Source organism: Stegostoma tigrinum, chromosome 9 (assembly GCF_030684315.1).
Source record: "Stegostoma tigrinum isolate sSteTig4 chromosome 9, sSteTig4.hap1, whole genome shotgun sequence".
Taxonomy (NCBI): domain Eukaryota; kingdom Metazoa; phylum Chordata; class Chondrichthyes; order Orectolobiformes; family Stegostomatidae; genus Stegostoma; species Stegostoma tigrinum.
In genome coordinates, this window is record NC_081362.1 from 15,746,909 (window position 1) to 15,768,929 (window position 22,021).

The 22,021-nt window shown below is 43.4% G+C and overlaps 1 protein-coding gene across 1 annotated transcript; it reads left to right on the top strand.

The window, feature by feature from the left end:
• Window positions 1-23: 23 nt before the first annotated feature.
• LOC125454711 (cytochrome c oxidase subunit 7A2, mitochondrial) lies at window positions 24-12,087 on the top strand. Its single transcript, XM_048535798.1, has 4 exons — window positions 24-157; window positions 3,306-3,395; window positions 10,504-10,588; window positions 11,855-12,087. Exons 1-4 carry the CDS (start codon window positions 134-136, stop codon window positions 11,908-11,910), a joined length of 255 nt encoding a protein of 84 aa, XP_048391755.1. The 5' UTR covers window positions 24-133; the 3' UTR covers window positions 11,911-12,087.
• The last annotated feature ends 9,934 nt before the right edge of the window (window positions 12,088-22,021 follow it).

The window sequence follows — 22,021 nt, forward strand, 5'->3', positions numbered from 1 at the left end:
GAACGTTGGGTCTGCGCCTTCCACGTGACGATGACACAGCCTCCTCCGGCCCGGCACCAGCTAACTTCCGGTGGCTCAGGGAAACGGTGCATTGTGGTCCGGCGTTTGTCCTTGGTTACAACCCGACAGCAAGATGTTCGGAGTGAGGGCCTTGAGGGTGAGCCTGAGGGGGCAGTGAGGGCTATGGTAATGCCCCTCTGGTGGACGAGGCAGTGGGACGGGGCGGGGATTGATCCCCCCACCCCCGAGGGTGGGACTGAGTGGGCAGTGAGGGTGATTTGCCCTCCCGAAGGGTAGGGATGCATTGAGGGCCCTGACGGAATAGGGAAGGTGAGCGTGAATGGGTAGGTCTGAGGCTGGAGATGGGGTGCGAGCGGCCTAAGGGCGATGGAGTGTTTGAGGGTGAGAGAGGAGCGAGGGCACATTCCTGTCCAGTGATGCTGTACCAAGGAGGCCGATCCACTCTCTATTCGTGTGTTGGCGAGTAGTGAGAGTTCATCAGTCCTGCACCCTTTGGCCTTCCCTCAGAGACCCGGAAATGTTTCACTTATTTAACCAACCATAATGGTTTTTTTTAAGCTAATACTTTACATCTGAAGTCACTTTGTCGTGTTTTTTTTTAAAAAACACCCTTGTTTTTCTTCTCAATTTGTGCCGATCCTCTTTAATCTATCCTCTGATTAATAATCTTCCTATCACTAGAAACAATGCCTCATTGTTTTTTCTGTCTTGGCTCATCATGAAGTTGAAGATAACACGGTGTACAGGTGGATGAACACAGCAGGCCAGGCAGCATCAGAGGAGCAGGAAAGCTGACCTAGCTCCAAATGTCAGCCTTCCTGCTCCTCTGATGCTGCTTGGCCTGCTGTGTTATTCCACCTGTACACTGTGTTATCCCTGATTCTCCAGCATCTGCAGTTCCTACTAACTATGATATTGAAGATGTTTGTCATGCTTCCTTGCTTATCTCAGGCTATTTGCTGCACCCCAACCCCCATATCACTGATCTCTCCAGGCTGGTGATACTCTTTTTCTTGTACCCTCTCCAACCTTGAAGTATGATGCCTGGAGTTGAGCACATTGTTCTAGCTAAGGATTAATTAACTTGCATAGTTTAGTACAAGGCTCTTCTTTGTAGACTCTGTCTGAGCAGCAAATAGAGATTTCTTCCTGCTTTGTTAATTTTTTTCAATATTCTCTGCTTTGATCAAAGATTTGTCTCCATAATCCCAGATCTTTGTTATTGTACCTATGTTTAAGTTTCACCATTTAATTTGTGTTACCTTATTCATTCCAACTTTTACACTTCTCTGCATTAAATTTCACCTACTATGTGAAAATAGAGTTAATTTGCTCTCCATTTTCCTGAGTCTGCATGTGTCCTCCTGACAACAGTGTCTGTTTTCTTTTGCTGCTTTCAAGCCTTGATTGATTGGCACATATTGCAATTATATGCAAGTTCAGGTAATTATATCAACATACAGGTGTGTGCCAAATGTACAGCTATAATGGTGTATCTGTATATCAGGACATATATCTATTATTCGTGTAAGTGCTGTTTCTTGATATCAAGGCACCAGATACTACAACTGTCCTTACTTAAGACAGAATATACTTGCTTTGGAAGTAGCTCAGGGAACATTCATTTGGCTGATTCCTCAGATGAATGGGGATCAGATTGGGCCTGAACTTGTTGCAGTTTGTTAGAAAATGATGCCATTTTATTGAAACATATATAATTCTGAGGTGACTTGGCAGAGGTGGTCTTTCCCCTATCTGGTTAACCTAGAACCCAGGAGTACAGTTTTTAAAATAAGAGGGCTCCTGTTTAATACGGGAGCTGGGGGGAAATTTCTTCTAAAGGTGCTAGAGTTTGGAATTATCTTCCACAGAGAAGTGAAGACAAGATCATTGAGTATCTTGATTTGAGGATTAATATTATTTAATAATGGAACAGGATGGATGGACAGAATGGCTGTCTGTGTCAATTTATCTTATTAGCACATAATTATAAGATTTTAATTTATAAGGCATGTATACATTTAATGTTTCTTGATGTATTTTCTGGGCATTAAAAATAATTTAGATATCTAAGTTTTTGGATCCCAGTCATCATTGTGAACATCTGAAATGTGGGGAACTGCAGAAGCACTTTTGTCCCTTTTTGCACCTGTAGGGATTACGTGTGTGAGCCTTTGACTGATGGGCTAGCCCTGGCTGCTCAGATAGCAAGCAATATTGCGAAGAAAGGTTCAGTCCCAGAGTGTTGTCACCTCTGCTTTCCCCATTCAGTTCTCCCTACTCTACTGAACGTTTCTAACGTTGGTGCCTCCTTGTTTTAATTCCCAGCATCTGCAGCTTTTTAGTTTCTATTCTATCTGTTTAGCCATTACAGCTGGTCCAGCTCAGCACTTACCTAGGGTGCAGCATTGGCTTTTCTGTTATGTCCTTGAGCCAAAGCAGAATTACCCACTCAGCACTGTTGTATAATTCAAGTTTTGAGGATGAATGTGCCAACCTTGCCTCTTGCATGTCAGTTAATTAACAAAACATGCAGACAGTCATATTTAGTTGCCATTCACCTTATTTGTTATTTTTAAGACTTGTTACCCACATTTTCAGCAGCTAATGCAATCGACAGATCATCCGGGGATGCACCTAGGATTGCAACTGTGACAAGTACATCCCAAACTGCATTCTCGTGTAGCTTGTCTTGTTCAAAAACAAAGTGGCTGGAAAAGCTCAGCAGGTCTGGCAGCATCTGTAGAGGAGAAAACAGTGTTCATGTTTCGGGTCCGCTGACCTTTCCTCAGAATGGACGGTGGCTGGGAAAATGTTAGTTTATATGCAGAAAATAGGGAGGTCTGTCGGGTAGGGTATAAACAATAGGATAGAGCCCAGAGTCAGAGACACAGTTGGACAGGCAAAGGAGTTGCTAATGATCAGGCTGGGAGGATGAATAGTTGTTAATGGGGACTGTTAGTGACTAACAATGGGGGGGCGGCGGCGGTGTGTAGTGGCAGGCTATGTGGTAACAAGGCTTGGTGTGTGGCGTAGGGGGGCTAGGACATGGGAGAGTTTAAGCCCTAAAATGATTGAACTCAATATTGAGTCCAGAGGGCTGTAGGGTCCCCAAGCGGAAGATGAGGTGTTGTTCCTCAGCTTGTGCTGGGCTTCACTGGAAGACTGTAGCAAGCCGGAGACAGAGATGTTGGCCGGAGAGCAAGGTGGTACACTGAAGTGGCCACTTCAATTAGTTCATTTGGGAAACTACATTTTCATGAAATTGCTGTTTTCTCCCTCAGGCTTTTCAGCAGCTTTCACATCGAACTTTCAGCACTGCAGCCCGGCGGCAAGTGGAGAATAAGGTTCCCGAGAAGCAGAAGCTATTCCAGGTGAGTGAGCTGTATGTGTATTGGGTTGGGCTACTTTTGGCATTGGAGTTCTACACATGGCTTTGACACTGCCATGCTGCTGCTGCTGTTACTGTGTATACAGATTGTGTATGTGATTACATTTAATGTGAGTCATTTGAATCAGCAAACGCTCTTCCAGCTATTTTGATTGCTAAATTTAGAAATTGAAGCTGGTTTCTGCCTTTTGGATGGGATGTGCTAAACGAGAAAAGCCCAAGATCCATCTAGTTTTCCTTCACCCAGCCTGGTGATCGTGTGAAATTGTACAATGCAGAAACAGACCCTTCAGTCCAACCCTTCCCAAACAAAACTAGACCCAACTGCCTGTTTCTGGCCTATATCCCTCCAAAGCTTTCCTTTTCATGTACTTATCCAAATGTCTTTTCCACATTCTAATTGTACTTGTATCCACCACTTCTCCAGGATGTCAGAACAATAAATAAGTTGTTAACAAATTATGACTATCAGTTAGTTTAAAACTGCACGTTGGCTCAGCGGTTCGCACTACTGCCTCACAGCGCCAGCGACCCAGATTCAATTCCCACCTCGGGCGACTGTCTGTGTGGAGTTTGCACATTCTCCCCGTGTCTGCGTCGGTTTCCTCTGGGTGCTCCGGTTTCCTCCCACAGTCCAAAGATGTGCAGGTTAGGTGGATCGGCCATGCTAAGTTGCCCGTAGTGTTCAGGGGTGTGTGGGTTGTAGGGGGATGGGTCTGGGTGGGATGCTTCAAGGGGCAGTGTGGACTTGTTGGGTCGAAGGGCCTGTTTCCCCCCTGTAGGGAATCGAATCTAATCTAACCCAGGCACAAGGTCAGCAAAATCCTCATGATTGAGAGTTTTGGAATTTGTATGTCATAACTTGTGCCAAACATCTGTTACCACATTACAGCTTATTGCTGCAACATTGTGTCCCAAAATACTGAAGTACTTGATTCCTACAATTGCAACACAGTTTCCAACAGCTGTGTTGGAGGGAAATGTGACTTCTTACCATACACACTTGCAAGTTTTCTTTTTGTTTGCCTCCACATTTAAAGACAAAGTTAGCGTTATTTGAGAGGACAGGAGACCGCTGTCTGAGTAGGATGCCTGGTAGTAGTTTAACTTGTGGTTCGCCATGCCTCAGGTGAAGGGTGAGGTTGAGAAGATGGGACCTTCATGGTGACCTCAGATGATTTGGGAATTGAACCCACACTGTTGACCAGCCATCCAACTAACTGACCCTCAACTCCATGTTTATGCAATGAACAGAATTTGACAGTGAGTTACAAATGGAATATTAAGCCAATTGATTGAAAGTGTAGTTAACGTACAGCAGCTTATCATATCAAGTTTAGTTTTTGGATGGTATGGCTTACAAGTTGTCATTAATCTTTCAGTTTTGTAGCATGGAAGGGAGGCATTCATCCTACCATACCTGGTATGTGGAAACAGTTAAAAACTATGAGCACTGTCCCAGATTAAGATGTGTACCCTCTATTCTTAGTCAAAACTTACCAAAGGGACTGATAAGAATGTGCGTCAGATCTGCAGGTTTTAAATAACTTTCCATTAAGTTCGCAATTCAGAAACTCATAGTTGCTTTTGATTTTTAAAATGCTAGAGAAACAGTCTTAACCTAAAAGCGTGCAATTAATTTTGTAATGAAATCAAACCATTCCCTACTCTTGAGGTAGGCTTATCCATCAGAGGTGATAGAATGGATTCTGGCAGCTTTAATAGTCACCCTCGATTAGGATTGATGTAAATTGCACATTCACTGGAATAAACTTTATTCTTTACAATCAATGTAAATAAAAATGAATGTTGGCGCATTGAACCTTTTACCCTAAAGGTTTTGAGCTTGTCTTTGTGCCCTTTGAAATGATGCTTTTATTTTCAAGACATCTGTACTTTTTCCAAGGTGAACGGTTGACATATATATTTCCTTTTTCAAGAACTGGTTTGAAGTTTTGAGCTTCCAACAGACAAAATGTTGGCTGCTATTATGGTCAGTAGTCTCTGTGTGAACTTTTGTGATTAAGCTTTGCCTGTGGACTCTGCCAAGAAGTAATATTGATTGACTATGCAAATTGCTAACAAGGTGCATCTGAAGCGTAACTAGGTTGAGTGTTTGTATTCCTCAGCTAACCAATGTCTCCTGGTGCATTGCTTGATCCAATCTTCTCTGAGCAATGAGCTACCAGCAAATTACTAAGTTGTCTTCAATTTCTGCACTAGAATATCACAGGCAGTCATTCTCTTCTTTGTTGACTGACCCATCTTTTAGTTATTTCTGTGGGTCAGTTGGGAAGTAGTTTGCATGTTTTATCCCTGCAGCCCCCTCATGGTTTGATAGCTTTGCATGTAATTGCACCATGTGCTGTTAACTCTAGTGCAGACCTCTCAATCATTGTCTGTTAGTCTCCGCTGGGAGCGTGTGTTTGTGTGTTTTGGGTAACGTTGGGGTCAGGGTTGGCTGTGTTGATTGAAGCAGTTCACTAATTTTCATCCAAATTGCATGTTTTCTTGAGCTACCATCAATATTAATGCGACTGTACCTCTGTAGGAGCTGCCCCAAAAATTTGTAAGAAATGTTATTGGACACAATTTGACCACAAGCTACAGAGGGAATATCAGAGCAACAGACTGAAAACTTAGTTAAAGAGCAGCAGTTTGCCATATCCGGTTTAACTCCAGGACCGAGGGGCTGACAGAAATAGTTAATCAATTAATTTTATGACAGTGGAGGGGAGGGCAGGGGGTAGGGCTTAATCCTATCACGCCTGCTATGTGGAAACAATAAAACTGAAGAGATAAAATTGAGTCTAGCTCTGCCGTAGCCCCGGTTAGCTGTTCTGATGGGTACCACCCAGCCACTGAAGCCACTTCCCTGTTTTTCTCTTTAGGTCTACATTTGAGGTTTCCACCTCAACTACTCTGAAGTTTCAAATGCAGACTGAGACTGTTCTCATTGCCTCTAGTTGATGGCTGAAGCACTTGCTGATGTTCGATTCCCTTCATCGCTTAGAGTGCACCCGGGAATCCAGTGAATAACTGGAACTAATGGGTGCTTGAATAATACTTGTGGGAAGTTGTGTAACATTGTTTCAATGATTGCAGTGTTTGTGTTTCTCAATAAGCACCGGAACTGTTTCGGTTGGTGTTTCAACACAAGACCAGTAGCTTGCAAAGAGGGCGAGAGAAACAGTGAAAGTTTTAATACTTTATTGAGGTTTGACTGCAGAGAATATGAAAATAACTTCATCCACAAAATTATTTACTCACGGGATCTGGACATTGTTAGCATAACCACCATTTATAGTGAAGTCAGGTTAACCGAACGCTGGGGCTGACTCTAACCTTTAGACTTTTCTGATTCCGGGATGTTTCTAGTTTGCTAACAGCATGAAGGAAGGCCGGAAGTGATAGACCCATGCCTGGAGTACAAGACTGTCACAACCTCTCTAGAATGAGAGATCATCATTTTAGGATAAGAGGTAGCAGATTTAAAACCCTGAGATGAGGATAAATTTTCACAAAGCTGTGGAATTCACTTCAAGTAGTGTGTGATGAATGCTGGGACATGGCGTAAATTTCTGGAGATTTTTTTTAATTAGCAGTGGGTTGAAAGATTATGGGGAGTGGGCAGGAAAACAGAGTTGAGGCCAAAATGAGATCAGCCATGATCATGTTAAATGGCAGAGCAGGCTTGAGGGGCTGAATTGCCTACTCCTGCTCCGAGTTATGTTCTTCTGTACAATGGGAAATTTTGTAGATATCTGGACTGTACACGGTTAGGATGAAGAGAGGAATTGGCAGGCTCAAGAGAACAGTAGAAGCAAAGTCAGCATTTTCTTCAGTCTTCTCCTATGGCAGCCTGAAAACCCAAGGCTGCCATCTGTTCTGTGGCTTCCGATATGGAGTGAGTGGAAACTGTCCTTACAGGGGAGAGCTGAATGAGAAATGGTTTGCTTGATTTGGATAGTTGTTTGATAATCATGCCAGCCAGCCTTCTCCTTCTGGTTAGGTAGTGTCTGGCTGTAGTGAGATCACTGTCAGGTGAAGGTAGGATAGAAGCAAAGTGGCTTTAAACTTAAGGGAGATGTAGGAAAAACTGTTGAAGCCGAATTCAGAAATCCTTTCTGAAAGGGAATTGGTTACTGGAGAAAGTATTAAAGGTTACTGGCAACAATGAAGCATATTCTGATGGAAGATCAGTATGACTTGTGATTTGACTTTTGTTTCTCTCCACAGGTCATGCCAAGCTAGCTGAATATTTTTAGCATTTTCTTTTTGCTTCTATTTGGGATTTTGAAGGATATGGAAAAAGATCAGTTTGAGATGTCTGTATAGCCTATGGAGATACAAATTCACTGGTGTGAGTTAGAGGAGCTGAATGGCTGTCCTTGTACTTCAGTATTCTGTCAGTTGTTTTGATATAGGAGTTTGAGGCTGGAGATGAGAGCATGTTGGTCCTGTCCACTAACAAACTTTGTCAAGTACTCTGCCTAAGAGAGACACTGAAAACATCACAAGAAGCATTATTCAAATCAAGGTTCAACTTTGGTTTTATTGTGTCAAGTGTCTTTCAAAAAAAACTTCTCTCTCAAGGAAAAATTAACAATGCCTGTTCAGTTTCAGATTTAAGAATCTGTTATTTTTATGTATGAAAGTTGGCACATCACATTATACTGTCAGCCTTCAAGAATAAACAGCAAGGAATCCCTTTGAAGTATGGTTTTCAAAACTGCAATGTATTTATTTTACAGTACACTACCACAACATCTTTGGAGAGATGCGTGATATAAAATGCTGTCACATTTGTTACACACCAACATGCAAAGATGAATGGGCAATATTTTGAAAAAAGTAGAACGTAGCCATTGCAGTATCATGGGTGTTTATCAGACTGTAGTCAGAGCAGTGTTTTGGTATAGTTCTTGTGAACAGGACAGGAAAGCCATTCAGCCCCTTGAGTCTGCCCTGTTTTTTTTTCAGTCAGATGGTGACTGATCTGTTCCTTCCAACTTCACTTTCCCATCTTTATTGCCTATCAAAAAGTCTAACCATCTGGCCCTTGAAGTCCACAGTTGACCCATTCAGTGTCTGCAGCCTTCTGGGGGCCAAGAACTCCAGATTTTCACACGTTTTTGAGAAAACTGCTTCCAAATGATACTCTTAAATGGCCCCGCTCAAAATGTAAAGTGATGCCCACCTTGGTCTTTAACGGTTTTTCTCCATCTACCCTGTCAAGCACCTTATGATAAACACATTCAATAGATTAGCTACATAAACTCAGAAATACGAGCTAACATCGTGCAACTGAGAATTTAACCCTTTATGCCCAGCATCATTCCGGTTAATGTGTTACACCAAATTCAAGGCCAGTATGTCCTTCCTCTGGTGTAGGACCCAATTCTCTAGATGTGCTCTAATCAGAGCTCCATCTGGAACTTAATAACTTTAATAACCACTCTTTTGTATTCAGTCTTCTAGAGATGCCCACCATTTAGCATTTATGCTTTTACATATCTGTGTACCTGCTTTTAGTAATCTCTGTATGGAGACACACTCCGTAGCCCTTACAGTGATACATGACCTTGGCTGTCAGCCCTGAGTATTTGCACAGCTTTCCTGCTGCTGAAGCAAAGGCTGAGAAGGATCTCAATATTCAGAGCATTGGCCCAGATCTTCTGGTAAGAAGCTGTAGATTGCAGCAACATAGACAGAAATTGTTTTGGAATCATGTGGACATCCTGATGTAGCTAGCTGCAGCAGAACTGCCTACAAAGTTGAACCTTCCAATGGGCAATTGCCTAATGTTTGCTAAAGTACCCAACTCTAAGTTAGAGTCGGTCACTCTGGAGGGATCTGATTGATCTACTTCAGTGTGCCTGGAAAAACTGTGGAATTAAAACTACTGTAACTCCTGGCTATCTATAAAATGGCTACCCCCATCCAAGAGGCCTGACCTGTAACTCGCCAACTCCTTTCAGTCCACCAAACTCTTCTCCCGTCTGACTACTATGCCCGTCCCATCCACCCCACACCCTGATGGTGCCCTGCAACTCCATGTGACCTGTCCTTTCCTAGGACATCACCCACTTAGCAAGCACCTGTGATTTCTACCTCTCCTTTCCTTTCTTTTACCACCACCATCACCATCACCACCTCCTCCTGGCAGCTGTCAGTGGTTCACGGGCTTCTAAACTATAACACATTGTACTTTATGCAGAAAAGTGGTGCATGGTTTCAGTGCCTATCCTGTCCGGTGCTACCTGTGAAGATTGCTAAACTTATCTATGCTGCTTTAACTAGTGAAGGACTGGAAATTCATAAATGCACCAAAGATGAATCTGTGCTTTTTAGACTGATCTGTGTTAGATATGGGATTTCTGACAGAGTGACGGATTCAGGCCAGTATTGTGGAACACTTCTATTTCCGTTGGGGAATGGTAATAGAGTGCTTCCCAGTACTACCTGCTGGCTGGATCCTGGTTGCACGTCAGAGTCAGATGTGGGCACCTTTATCTCCGTGCAGTAGTACAGATTGGGATTGGCTTTAAATCTAGCTTTCTGTACACTGAGACCTTCAATAATTGTGTTATCTTATTGACCAGTGTCAGCTGTAATGTAGCCCTCGAACCTCTGCTCTACAATAGTGCCAGCATTGAAAATATAATCTGACTCTTGATTTAATGAACCGCACAGCCTGAAATGTACATCGGACAGAAGAAATCATGTGATTTTGAAGGACTGACAGTCTGGAGATTAGTATTGAAGCTTATGTTCTCAAGCCCTCCCTTCACCAGCAAACATGCTACCTCTGACTGCTTTGAATGTGTTTCCACAGCAGCCCCTTCCCTGATCCACATTCTCCTACTACTCCCTCTTGATTCTGCTTTACACAGTGGGCTAACGATGTGAAAGTGGCTCTTTGCTGTCTTATTCTCTTTAAATCTGTGATGTTCCTGCCATACCATTGGAACCAATGTGATCAGAATCTCTGTTAGACTCTGCTCTAGGTTTGGCTCATTAGGTGTTTTCCTAATGCTAATGGAACAATGCTAAAACTGTACAATTATTGATACATCTATTTATTTCAGGCGGACAATGGGATGCCAGTCCATTTAAAAGGTGGTGTGATGGATGCTTTGCTGTACAGGCTAACCATGAGCCTCACTGTTGTGGGTAAGGCTTTCTTGGTACTCATTTTAAAACCTGATCTTTCTGCATGTCTTATTTGGTAAAGGCATTATGTCCCTATTCAGTGACTCCTCCTGGATGTAGAAGTGACGTGGCTGTCAGGTCAGAGCCACATGGGTATGGGCAATGAATGTGCCCCTACCAAATGACCAGGCAGTTCCTAATTTAAGTTCAACCATGAAGAATAACTAGATTCTTGTGTCCGCTTGAGTGTCCACTTTGTGAAGGAGTTGCGTTTATGAAGAGAGAGAATTTAACTTACTGAGTGAAATGTCTGTTTGAATACAGATTTTTGATATGCCTATTTTGTGTAGCTTAGCCATGGCAAAGTAGAATTATAGTTCTCCTATGGTGTGGAAGCAGGTCATTCAACCCATCAAGTCCTCGCTGACCCTCTACAAGCATCCCACTCACACCTGTACATTTCCCATAGCTAATCCACCTACCCTGCACAACCCTGGACATTATGGACAATTTAACATTATTAACCCACCTAGCCCCCACATCTTTGGACTGTGGGAGGACACCAGAGACACAGGGAGAATGTACAAACTCAGTACAAACAGTTGCCTGAGACTGAAATCAAACCTGGGTCCCTGGTGCTGTGAAGCAGCAATGCTAACCACTGAGCCACAATGCTGCCCTAGAAGCACAGTAGGAACAAAAGATTTGGTCCCTGCTAGCCAGAATTTCATGAACTTGTTCAAGGTCCACTCTAGGTATCTGCTGTTTTTCCTGATTAGCTGCTGGTTTATGCCTGGGCAGACAGTGGAAGAGTTAGAATTGCTTCTGAAACCAGTTTTTGGAAAGAGGATAAAATAAAGCTAGCAGTACATTGAGACCTCCAATGTGAAATGTTGGAGGTAATTGAGGGAGTGGGCACTAGTTCATGCTAGGAATCCCAACACTACTGACAGTCTGCTTTGTAGACCCAGTCAGTGAGACTGATGCTTCATCACAAGGTAGGATGGGGGCTGAGAGGGTCTGTTCTCAGCTACACTTGTTCTACACTCAAAGGACTGGTAGTGCTTTGGGACCCATGGTGTAATTTGGTAAATATTAGAGAACTCAGGTTTATAAAATAGAGGGAAATGCCAGGAATTGCTGACATGAAAGCAGAAACTGGAAAACTTGACAAGTCAATTTACACAAGTGCATGTAAATAATTCTGTTGGGAAAACACCATGGTATTGCTGATTTTTCTTTTAAATGCTTGAATATAATCACAGTAATCTTTTTCCTCCTTTCCAGGTACAGTCTATGTTCTGTATGAACTCTTCGACATTGCCCTGCCCAAGAAGAAGTAATAATTATGGCTTCCAGCCATTGTGAACCCTTTGTTTCATTCCACAACCCTGTCTGAATGTTAAACTGTAAATTATCAGGGACCTTACTTTACAAGTGTCTGTTCACTGCTTATGGGAACAGTCTTTATTTGATAATGAAGCTTACAAAACTGAAAAAATAAAGTGATTTATCTCTTGTGTCTCTTTCCAGAGTGTTTTGTTTCTGAGCCCGTTAGGACGATCTAGATATTTGGCAATGAATTGTAGTGAAAATGTTTCGTCTTTCCTTGTGGGCACACGCTCCAGGTTAATTCTTCCAATGTAAGCTTTTTTTAAAGCTTTCTTTTTCTTGCTGACTGCAGTTGACACAAAGCATTACAGCTTGAATTTGGATCTGGGACTGTAAACTGTCAGCATAAGCCACCCAAGACTTGTTTGGCTTTGTAAACAGTTGCCTAATATAAGCAACAGGTAGCTAATCTGAACGGTGAAATGTGAAATCTCCTTAACATTCAGCCACACTCCTCTCAGTTAATTCTTGACTTGCCAACCACAATGGATCTGTTGAACTTCACTTACACAGTTTATGCATGGCAGCAGGAGGGTGCTAGGAGTAGTGATAAATAGTTAGAGTTGTACAGTTTGGAAACAGAAGAAACAGACCCTCCTGTCCAACTTGTCTGTGCTGACTAAGTCACACAGCACAAAAACAGACCCTTCGGTCCAACCAGTCCCATGCCAACCATAATCCCAAACTAAACTAGTCCCGTCTGCATGCGCTTGGGCCATATCCCTCCAAACATTTCTTTATTCATGTACTTTTAACTGAAATGTCTTTTAAACATTGCAACTGTGCCTAAAAAATATGGCCTCTAGTCTTGAAATACCCCACCCTAGGGAAAAGGCACTTGCCGTTTACCTTGTCTATACCCCTCATGATTTTATAAACGTCTATAAGCTTACCCCTCTTCCTCCTGTGAAAAACGCCCGAGCCACTCCTGATAACTCAAACCCTCCAGTCCTGGCAATGTCCTAGCAAATCTCTTCTGACCCCTCTCCCTGTTGTAGAAAGGATATTGTTCCAGAAGAGGTCTCTCCAACATCCTGCACAATGTCAACACGACATTCCAACTCCTATATTGGAAGTGTTGAAGCAATGAAGGCAAGTGTGCTGAATGCCTTTTTAACTACCCTTTCTATATGTAATGCAGACTTCAAAGAATTAGTGCTTTAACCCCTAGTTTCCCAAACTGAACTAGTCCCACTTGCCTGTGATTTTTATCCCTATCCCTCTAAACCTTTCCTTTTCATGTACCTGTCCAAATGTCTTAAATGTTGTAACTGTATCAAATTAATATATAAACCCAGTGCAACATGATATCAGTTATTCTTCAGGTAAACAACTGTCAAAAGAATGAGGTAAAAAAGATTTGTTCCAACTGATACATGAATGGACATTGAGCAATATTAACTGATTAAATCATTAATACATTTTAACATAGTGAATAATTTGAATAGTAATAATATTCATGAAGTAAGATATATGAAGATATTTTCTAGGGGTAGTTCTGGGAACTGCTGGCTTTCTTGATAAAGTCCTGCCTGCCCAAGTAGGTTTATTTCAAAACTTGATGATGGCACAAAGGTTGGAACTGAAGTAAGCTATGAGAAGCATAGTGGAAGAGTTCAAAAGGACATTGGGGTCGGTGGAATGGGTGGGTGCATGACAGATCAGATTTGATTTTGGTGGGAAGAACGTAGAGAGGCAATATAGCAGATACAATTCTGAGAGCAGGGAGCAAGAACATATGTGGCTCAATAGGGATATAAGACTTTTTTGCTTTATAAAATGTGATTTTTTAAAAGAAAGTAATGGTGATTTGAAAGAGGTTTTCAAAATCATGGGGATTGTAGACAGGACAGATAGAAAGTATTTCTATTTGGATAAGGGTTCAGAACTAGAGATAACGGACTTAGTATTTGGCACAAGGTCCCTAAGGGATGTTTTAATGAACATATAGTTGGTGTGATAGGTTGGGTTGTGCACCCTGAAAGATTCAGCATTCATTTTCATTTGGGAATTGGATAAGCATTTGAAGAGAAAATATTTGCAGTGGAAAGGGACTGGAGCTACTCGAATTGCTCATGCAAAGAATAGGATCGATTCTCCTTCAATTCCAACCTCTGCTTCCTCATCGGAAGTTTTCACTTCAGAAAACAAAAGTTCTTAAGCTAGGCCAGAAGCATCCCTTTTTTTGCCAATTTTTTTGAAGCTGAAGTATTGCTTCCACCAATCTGGACTAGAACGAGCTATCAATAAACCTCGATGCAAACATTCACCGGCAGACAAACACTCTAGTATGTTTACTGTCAATAAACCACAAGTCCTGTGCTCTGTTATGAACGTTGCACTGTCAATCCTTCTTATCTCATTCACTGTCACTCTCTTTACCAATAGCTGATAAGCTTTCTGCCCAAACAAACTATTTGAGAGTGGAATTTACACTGTTGTGTCCTCCCATGCACTTGCTCACTCCATGAAAATCTGATTGAATGGATACAGGAACGTAGAAAGACTTCCAACATGCTTTGATTTAGTGGTTAGTCTAGTCTCGAAGTCAGAAGATTTATAATGCAGAGACTAGAATCCTTAATTCTCTGTGGTATTGAGGGAATACTGAAGGTTTAACTTTCCAAGACTCAACGTTACATTAGAAAAGAGATTTGACCAGAATGGTTCCAGTGGTGAAGGATTTTAGTTACAAAGTTAGGTTGGGAAATCTGGGCTTGTTTTCCTTAGAGCAAAGGATTTAGAAGTGAGATTTGATCAATTGTTACAAGATTATGATTATGGATAAGATAGATAAGGAAATGAAATGCTATTCCCATTAGTTGATGGTACAAGGACTAAGGGACACATTACAATTCAAAGCAAGAGATGCAGTGGAAATGCGTGTAAGTGATTTTACACAATCTAATGGCTTGGAACACAACTCCAAGGCAGTTGTAAGTAGAGACATCAAATTATCCCAAAAGGAAACTCAGTGTGAAATAAACTTGCCAGACAATGAGAATGGAGCAGGTCTGTGGGACTAATAGGATTACTCCACGAACAGCCAGTATAGACTCAATAGGCCGATAGCCTCCTTTATAAAATGATCAATTTTTCTGATCAATTTCTTGTTTCTGTTTGTGGGGACTACCTGTGTACAATTTGACTGCGACATTTCTTAAATCACTGCACCTCAACAAATATTTTGCAGGCTGTGAAATGTCCTGAGGCGTTCCCCCTTTCTTGGGTAATGTACAATCAGGTAAAGTCACCATAGTCCACATGGTTGTTCTCTCATTAGAAAGAGATGACTGGTGGTGATTTACTCCAAGAGCCGCCAGGCCTCCGGTAAGGAGCAAGGTCAAGAAGATGAGTCCTTTGTGGTAACTTCAGCTGGTGCAGGAGCTGAGCCCATGCTGTTGGCATCTCGAACTAGCCATCCCTATTCAACCAATGCTGTTGCTGTTGTTCTACTGCCTATTTCTTAAGCAATGTGTCCTTTGTTTACAAGTTCAAAATGCATTTATTTCCGGCCACTGAACTTTTAAAGAAGATTTGGATCACAAAATCTTCACAGTGACTTCCCCAGAGTGTGTTGGAGGTAAACTGGGCCAAGGATTTCATGAGGGAGTTGGACCTGGCCAAGATGGTGGCGGAGTAGGACGCTTCAGCTGGAGCTCATCTGCTCCACCTGTTCTTTTCCTTTTTCTTTTTTTTGCCACCTTGCATTCTTTTTCCTTCTTCTCTCCCTGCCTCCAATCCCTGACCTCTGCACGACTCCCGACCTCCATTCAACTCCCAGCCTCAGTGCAGACATAATGTGGTGTCCTCCCACCCTGGCATGGTGTCCTATCAACCCAGCGTGGGCTGACCATGGTCTCCATCTTGAGGCGATTCTAGATCTCCCAACCTCATGAACCTCAAGGTGAAGCTCAGAGTGGTCTGAATCCAAGTCCAAATGTGGTCTGGAGGGTAGATGTCAGTGCAAACTGGAGGGTAGGTGCCAATGTGGCCTGGAGGGTAGGTACGAGTGTGGCCTGGAGGGTAGGTACGAGTGTGGTCTGGAGGGTAGGTACCAGTGAGGTCTGGAGGTTAGGTTCCAGTGTGGCCTGGGGCGTAGGTACAAGTGTGGTCTGGAGGGTCGGTGCCAGTGTGGTCTGGAGGGTAGGTGCCAGTGTGGCCTGGGGCGTAGGTACAAGTGTGGTCTGGAAGGTAGGTGCCAGTGTTGTCTGGAAGGTAGGTACAAGTGTGGTCTGGAGGGTAGGTGCCAATGTGGTCTGGAGGGTAGGTGCCAGTGTGGTCTGGAGAGTAGGTGCCAGTGTGGTCTGGAGGGTAGGTGCCAGTGTTGTCTTGAGGGTAGGTGCCAGTGCGGTCTGGAGGGTAGGTGCCAGTGCAGTCTGGAGAGTAGGTGCCAGTGCTGTCTGGAGGGTAGGTGCCAGTGTGGTCTGGAGGGTAGGTGCCAGTGCAGTCTGGAGGGTGGGAGCCAATGCAGTCTGGAGGGTAGGAGCCAGTGTGGTCTGGAGGGTAGGTGCCAGTGTGGTCTTGAGGGTAGGTACCAGTGTTGTCCGGAGGGTAGGTGCCAGTGTTGTCTGGAGGGTAGGTGCCAGTGTGGTCTGGAGGGTAGGTGCTAGTGTGGTCTGGGTTGGAAGACCATTGTTCTGAACATTTATTTCTGCAATGCTGGACTTCTTATTTCTCTATTCTCTAAGATCTTGTAACTGAAGAAGTCATACTGAGATACTTTTTTTTTACCTAAGATGATGCTGTAAGTGGTGATGTATAAACTTTTCACTGTGTACTCACTTAAGTACACCTCACAATCAAGCTAAGTCAATGAAGCTAACTCAGCTATGATCTGAAAATGAAGTACATGCAGTGTTATGGGTTGAAAGTAGGGGAATGGCATTAAGTGCATTACTCACTCAGAGAGACGATACAGATGCGATGGACTAAATTGCCTTCTTCTTTCCTATAACAATTCTGTAAAATTATGATAGCACTGGTTGCAGTAACAGTATCGTATCCAGTCTGAAGCACCACATTTCAGATAGGTGTGACAGCACTAAAGAGTGTACAGAAAAGATTCACTAGTGATGAGAACAAGAGTTACAGAAATAGATTGGAGAGCCTGGAACTTGGAGAAGAAAATGTTGAGAGGAGATTTAATAGAGGTATTAAAAATCACAAGGAGACAGTACAGAGGGAGAGTTAAATTTATTCTCACTGTTTCACCCCTTCTGTCCAGAACAGAGATGGTTTTGTTTTTTTTCTTATTTTCATTTCTCTTTTAAAAATAGATGGTGGTGTCTTTCCTGTTTGTGAAGTTCAATTTAAAATGACTCATGCAAATACTTCAGGGTTAAAACAAAGTCAGTTTTATTTCTGCACTCAAACTCGGGGGTGTGGTTTGTGACACACATTTCTACACACAAGCATCCAAGAAATATAATTAAGATACAGGAAAGCAGAGAAGTTATAACTTACAACTTACTTGAAATCAAAGATCTCACAATTAGTTTTGTGTCCAGTAATAGTTGATACTCAGGTTCTTTCAGTTGGCTGTGCACAGAAATCTCTTTTGTAGGAGCTCAGGCTCAGCTTATTTGCTGATGAAGATGTAGGATTGTAAGCTGAGAATTGGTTCAGTTCGCAGACAAAACACAGGGTTAGAGTCAAAGAGATTTACCGCACACAGACACTTTGGTCCGACTTGTTCATGCTGACCGGATATCCTAAATTAATCTAGTCCCATTTACAAGCATTTGGCCCATATACTTCCTGTTCATGTACCCGTACAGAACCTTTTAAATGCTGCAACTGTCCCAGCCTCCACCACTTCCTCTGGCAGCTCATTACATACACCCACCACCCTGTGTGTGAAAAAGTTGCCCCTTAGGTCCCTTTTAAATCTTTCCCCTTCACCTTAAACTTATGCCCTATAGTTTTGGATTCCCCACACCCTGGGAAAAAGACCTTGTCTATTCACCCTATCCATGACTCTCATGACTTCATAAACTTCTAAATTTGATTGGTTAGAGAAATTGAGATTAAAGACAGGATTTTATATAAATCTGAAGTTGCCTTCTCTTCTGGTGTCACAAATAGGCTGACAGACAAAGGTCAAAGCCACAAAGTTAAAGGTTGGCTCAAACAGACCAGCAGGTTCAGTAATGCAACTGGGGCTTGAGTTAAGACATTCAGCTAAGATGGTGTCTTTGATAACACAGTGTGGAGCTGGAGGAACTCAACAGGTCAGGCAGCATCAGGGGAGCAGGAAAGCTGACGTTTCAGGTTGGGACCCTTCTTCAAAAAGGTTTCTCTCCCTCTGTACCGTCTCCTTGTGATTTTTCTGTACACTATTTCTGAAGAAGGGTCCCGACCCAAAATGTCAGCTTTCCAGCTCCTCTGATGTTGCTGGCCTGCTGTGTTCCTCCAGCTCTACACTGTGTTATCTCAGATTCCAGCAATGGCAGTTCTTACTATCTCATGGTGTCTTTGATGTTCTGTCTACAGAAACTAATATGTTTTCTAGTGGATAACCGTGGAGACATTTGCACCAAGTCAAGCAACAATGGCTTTTGATGGTCTCCTTAGTTAAGAAATGGCTGGGGTTGACATCTTGTCTGCTAATCCTTTGTGTTGGCTCAGCACTAATATTCATACAATGCAAGGAGTATCACAGGAGGCGATGAGTTCACTTTTGTGCAAGTAATTGACAAAAATTTCTAGAATCAGTCAACTTGTTGCTTCCGTGTTTGATAGCAGCCATTTCAAAATCTGGCAAGAGGCCATTTTTAAAAATAAATCAAACAAGGCAATATAGGTCTTAAAACAATTTAATATCTTTCTATCTCCTGGGTATAACAGTAGGTAGAAGTTATTCTCATCAGTAGAAGGATTGAGGACCAGAGGATACAGATTTAAGGAAGTTGCAAACTAATCATAGGGAGTGTTTAGGATCTCCAATGCATTGCCTGAAAGCAAATTCAGTCAGGGCATTCAACTGGGAATTGGATTATCTTCTGAAAAGGAAACAATACGGAGCAATGAGAATGAAGCAGGAAGTTACATTAAGTGAATTACTCTTACAGATGCCTGGCATGAACACAATTGTGCAAATAGAAACATAGAGCAAGGACAGTAGGAACTGCAGATGCTGGAGAATCTAAGATAACAAGGTGTGGAGCTGGATGAACACAGCAGGCCAAGCAGCATCAGAGGAGCAGGAAAGCCGGCGTTTTGGGGCCAAACCCTTCTTCTGAAGAAGGGTCCAGATCTGAAATGTCAGCTTTCCTGTTCCTCTGATGCTGCCTGGCCTGCTGTGTTCATCCAGCTCTACACCTTGTTATCATAGAGCAAGGATTATTGATTTGGCCTTTTCTGCCATCCAAAATCAATCTCAACACTATAATTTATGGGAGGCATGGTAGCTTAGTGGTTAGCATTCCTGCCTCACAGCACTAGGGACTGGAGTTTGATCCCAGCCTTGGGTGACCCTCTGTGTGGAGTTTGCACATTCTCCCTGTGTTTGCGTGGGTTTCCTCCCACAGTCCAAAGATGTGCACATTAGGCGGATTGGCCGTGCTAAACTGCCTTTAGCGACCAGGGATTAGCTATGGGAAAATGCAGGGATAGGGTAGGGTGCCATTCAGAGGGGTGATGTGGACTTGATGGGCTGAATGGACTGCTTCGACACTGTAGGGATTCTATTCTCACTCTAACCTTAGATGCTTTTCATATTCAAAATTTTATTTGCTAACTTGAAATCCCTGCAGCTGGTCTGCGATCCCATTAGCCTGAGCTTCATGTAATATTATCATCAGTGAGATGACCACTACACCACCCTCCCTCTTTGCCCAGCTGCTATGAGTTCTATGATTCTGCTCTTCAAGAACTGCAACTTTCACAAGCTGGTGCCCAGAACCTGCAGTTCAATGAGAGTACCTGAAGATGGCAGTATGGGCACACAGTTCTGAAGAAGGGTCTAGGCCCAAAACGCCCGCCTTCCTGCTCCTATGATGCTGCTTGGCCTGCTGTCTTCATCCAGCTCCTGTTATCTCAGATTCTCCAGCCTTACATTGGCAGTTCCTACTAGCTCTGGGTGCACAGTTCGCTGCTGTTACAAATTAAATATGATGATTTCAGCAGGTCCAGCAGCACCTCTGAAGAGGTAAACAGTCAGCATTTTAACTCTCCTTCAGAATCCCTTGCCTTCACATTGACCTTACTGGCTACTAAGGTCATGGTTCACAGGGTTTTTGTGGATCCTGCCCTCCTGCACAGCTCTGGAGGTGGAATGGTTACAGCAGACACCTCAAGATGCAGGAGGAGTACCACCAACACTGCCCTCGCAAGACCCCGCAAATCCACTGGGAAAAATGACGTACCAGCACTAGGCCTTGACTAGGCCAACATCCCCAGCATGTGACCACCCTCTACTGGCTACCAAGTGCTGGGCTCCCCCAAGCAGGTGCTCTACTCCCAGCTCCGAAACAGCGGGGGGAGTTCAGGGTGGACAGAGGAAGCGTTTCAGTGCTATCTTCGAGGCCTCACTGACGAAGTGCAGTTTTCCCACAGGCACCTGGGAATCACTGACCCAAGACCGTCCAAAAGTGGAGGAGGAGCATCTGGGAAGGCGTCGAGCACCTCGAGACACGCCGTTTGGGGGAGAAAAAAAGCGGAAGTCGGACAGGAACAGCGTTAAGGAAACATGTTGCCATAGCAACACCTCACCCTCCCCTTCCTTTCCCACCGCCACCACTTTCCCCAAACATGGCAGGGCCTGCAGTAGCTGCATCGGTCTGCATAGCCACCCCAGGGACTCACTCTGAGAGTGTGAGGGACCACCAATGATGATGACGACTGGTTGCGATAAACTATTGGCTGAGCATTGAGACCTGAAAAGAGTACCGCTTCATATCTCAGGTGGCATTCCTTGTTTTGACTTCCGGCCCTTCATGTCTCTGCCTGTTCTATGAAGCAGCCAACAAACATGTCCCACTGCACTGGTCTCTTCAGCGGATTTTCTTTTGTCATTTTCAAGCATACACCCAATTCCCTTCAGAAAGCAATATTGAATTTGCTTCCACTGCAATTGCATTCCCAATCAATCCCAGGGCAAACATGTCTAGGAATATTGAACAAAGGCAGCTCAATGGTGTTGAGATGCAGATCAGCCACAAACTAGTACAACAGGCCTTTGAGACTGGATGGACTAATTCTGTCCCAATGAATTCCAGGATAATTTGTGACACTTGAATTTTATGGCATAGTATAAGTTTGGGAGACAGTCTTCCCCACTGACCCAGGACTGTGGCAATGTGTTAGGAGGACTGTTGCAATTGATGAAATCTTGTATTAATTTCCTGTCACTCCACCTTTGTAACTGAGTGAGATGTGTGTTCATTTCTGGACAGTTATTCTTCCCATGTCTGGTTCAGCCAGGACAACAAACAGGACTCACTCACCCTCCCTCTCTCACTTAGCAGCTTTTCCCAACCAACCGGCCCAGGCTTTAACCCCATCAATATACCTTTTGGGGTTTTAACCCTTCTCTGTGGGATATACTATCTCTCCTTGGGGCTTTACCCACTCACAAGTCACTGACCCTTCTCTGTCCACATGGTCATTAACTCCTGTCTTTGGGGCATTACAACTGCCTCCGTCTACGTATGCATTAACCCTTTCTCAATGGGGGCATTAACACTTCTCCCCCAGCCTTCACCCTACCCCAGGGCATTCACACCTCTCCCTTCAAAATCTCTCCTTCCCTGGGGCTTTTCTTCCCCATGTCTTCCTGAGGTTTCAGTCCTGCCTCTTGACTCACTTCACTTGACAAAGGGGCTGCACTCCAAAAGCTTGTGATTTCAAATAAATCTGTTGGACTATGGCCTGGTGTCATGTGACTTCTGACTTTGTCCATCACAGTCCGACACTGGTACCTCCACGTCATGGAAAATATCATCGCCAGGGAGATATAGGAACTGGGAGATATCAGCAGTTGGAGATGTCAAAACTGGATAATGTCAGCACTGTGAGATATCAGCACCAGAAAATATGAGCACTGGGAGATATGAGCAC

Excerpts from the sequence above, each read along its gene's own strand:
- LOC125454711 (XM_048535798.1), top strand. The coding sequence starts at position 134 with ATGTTCGGAGTGAGGGCCTTGAGG. Across the intron at positions 3,396-10,503 it reads AGAAGCAGAAGCTATTCCAG|GCGGACAATGGGATGCCAGT; the intron begins GTGAGTGAGCTG and ends TATTTATTTCAG. Across the intron at positions 10,589-11,854 it reads CATGAGCCTCACTGTTGTGG|GTACAGTCTATGTTCTGTAT; the intron begins GTAAGGCTTTCT and ends CCTCCTTTCCAG.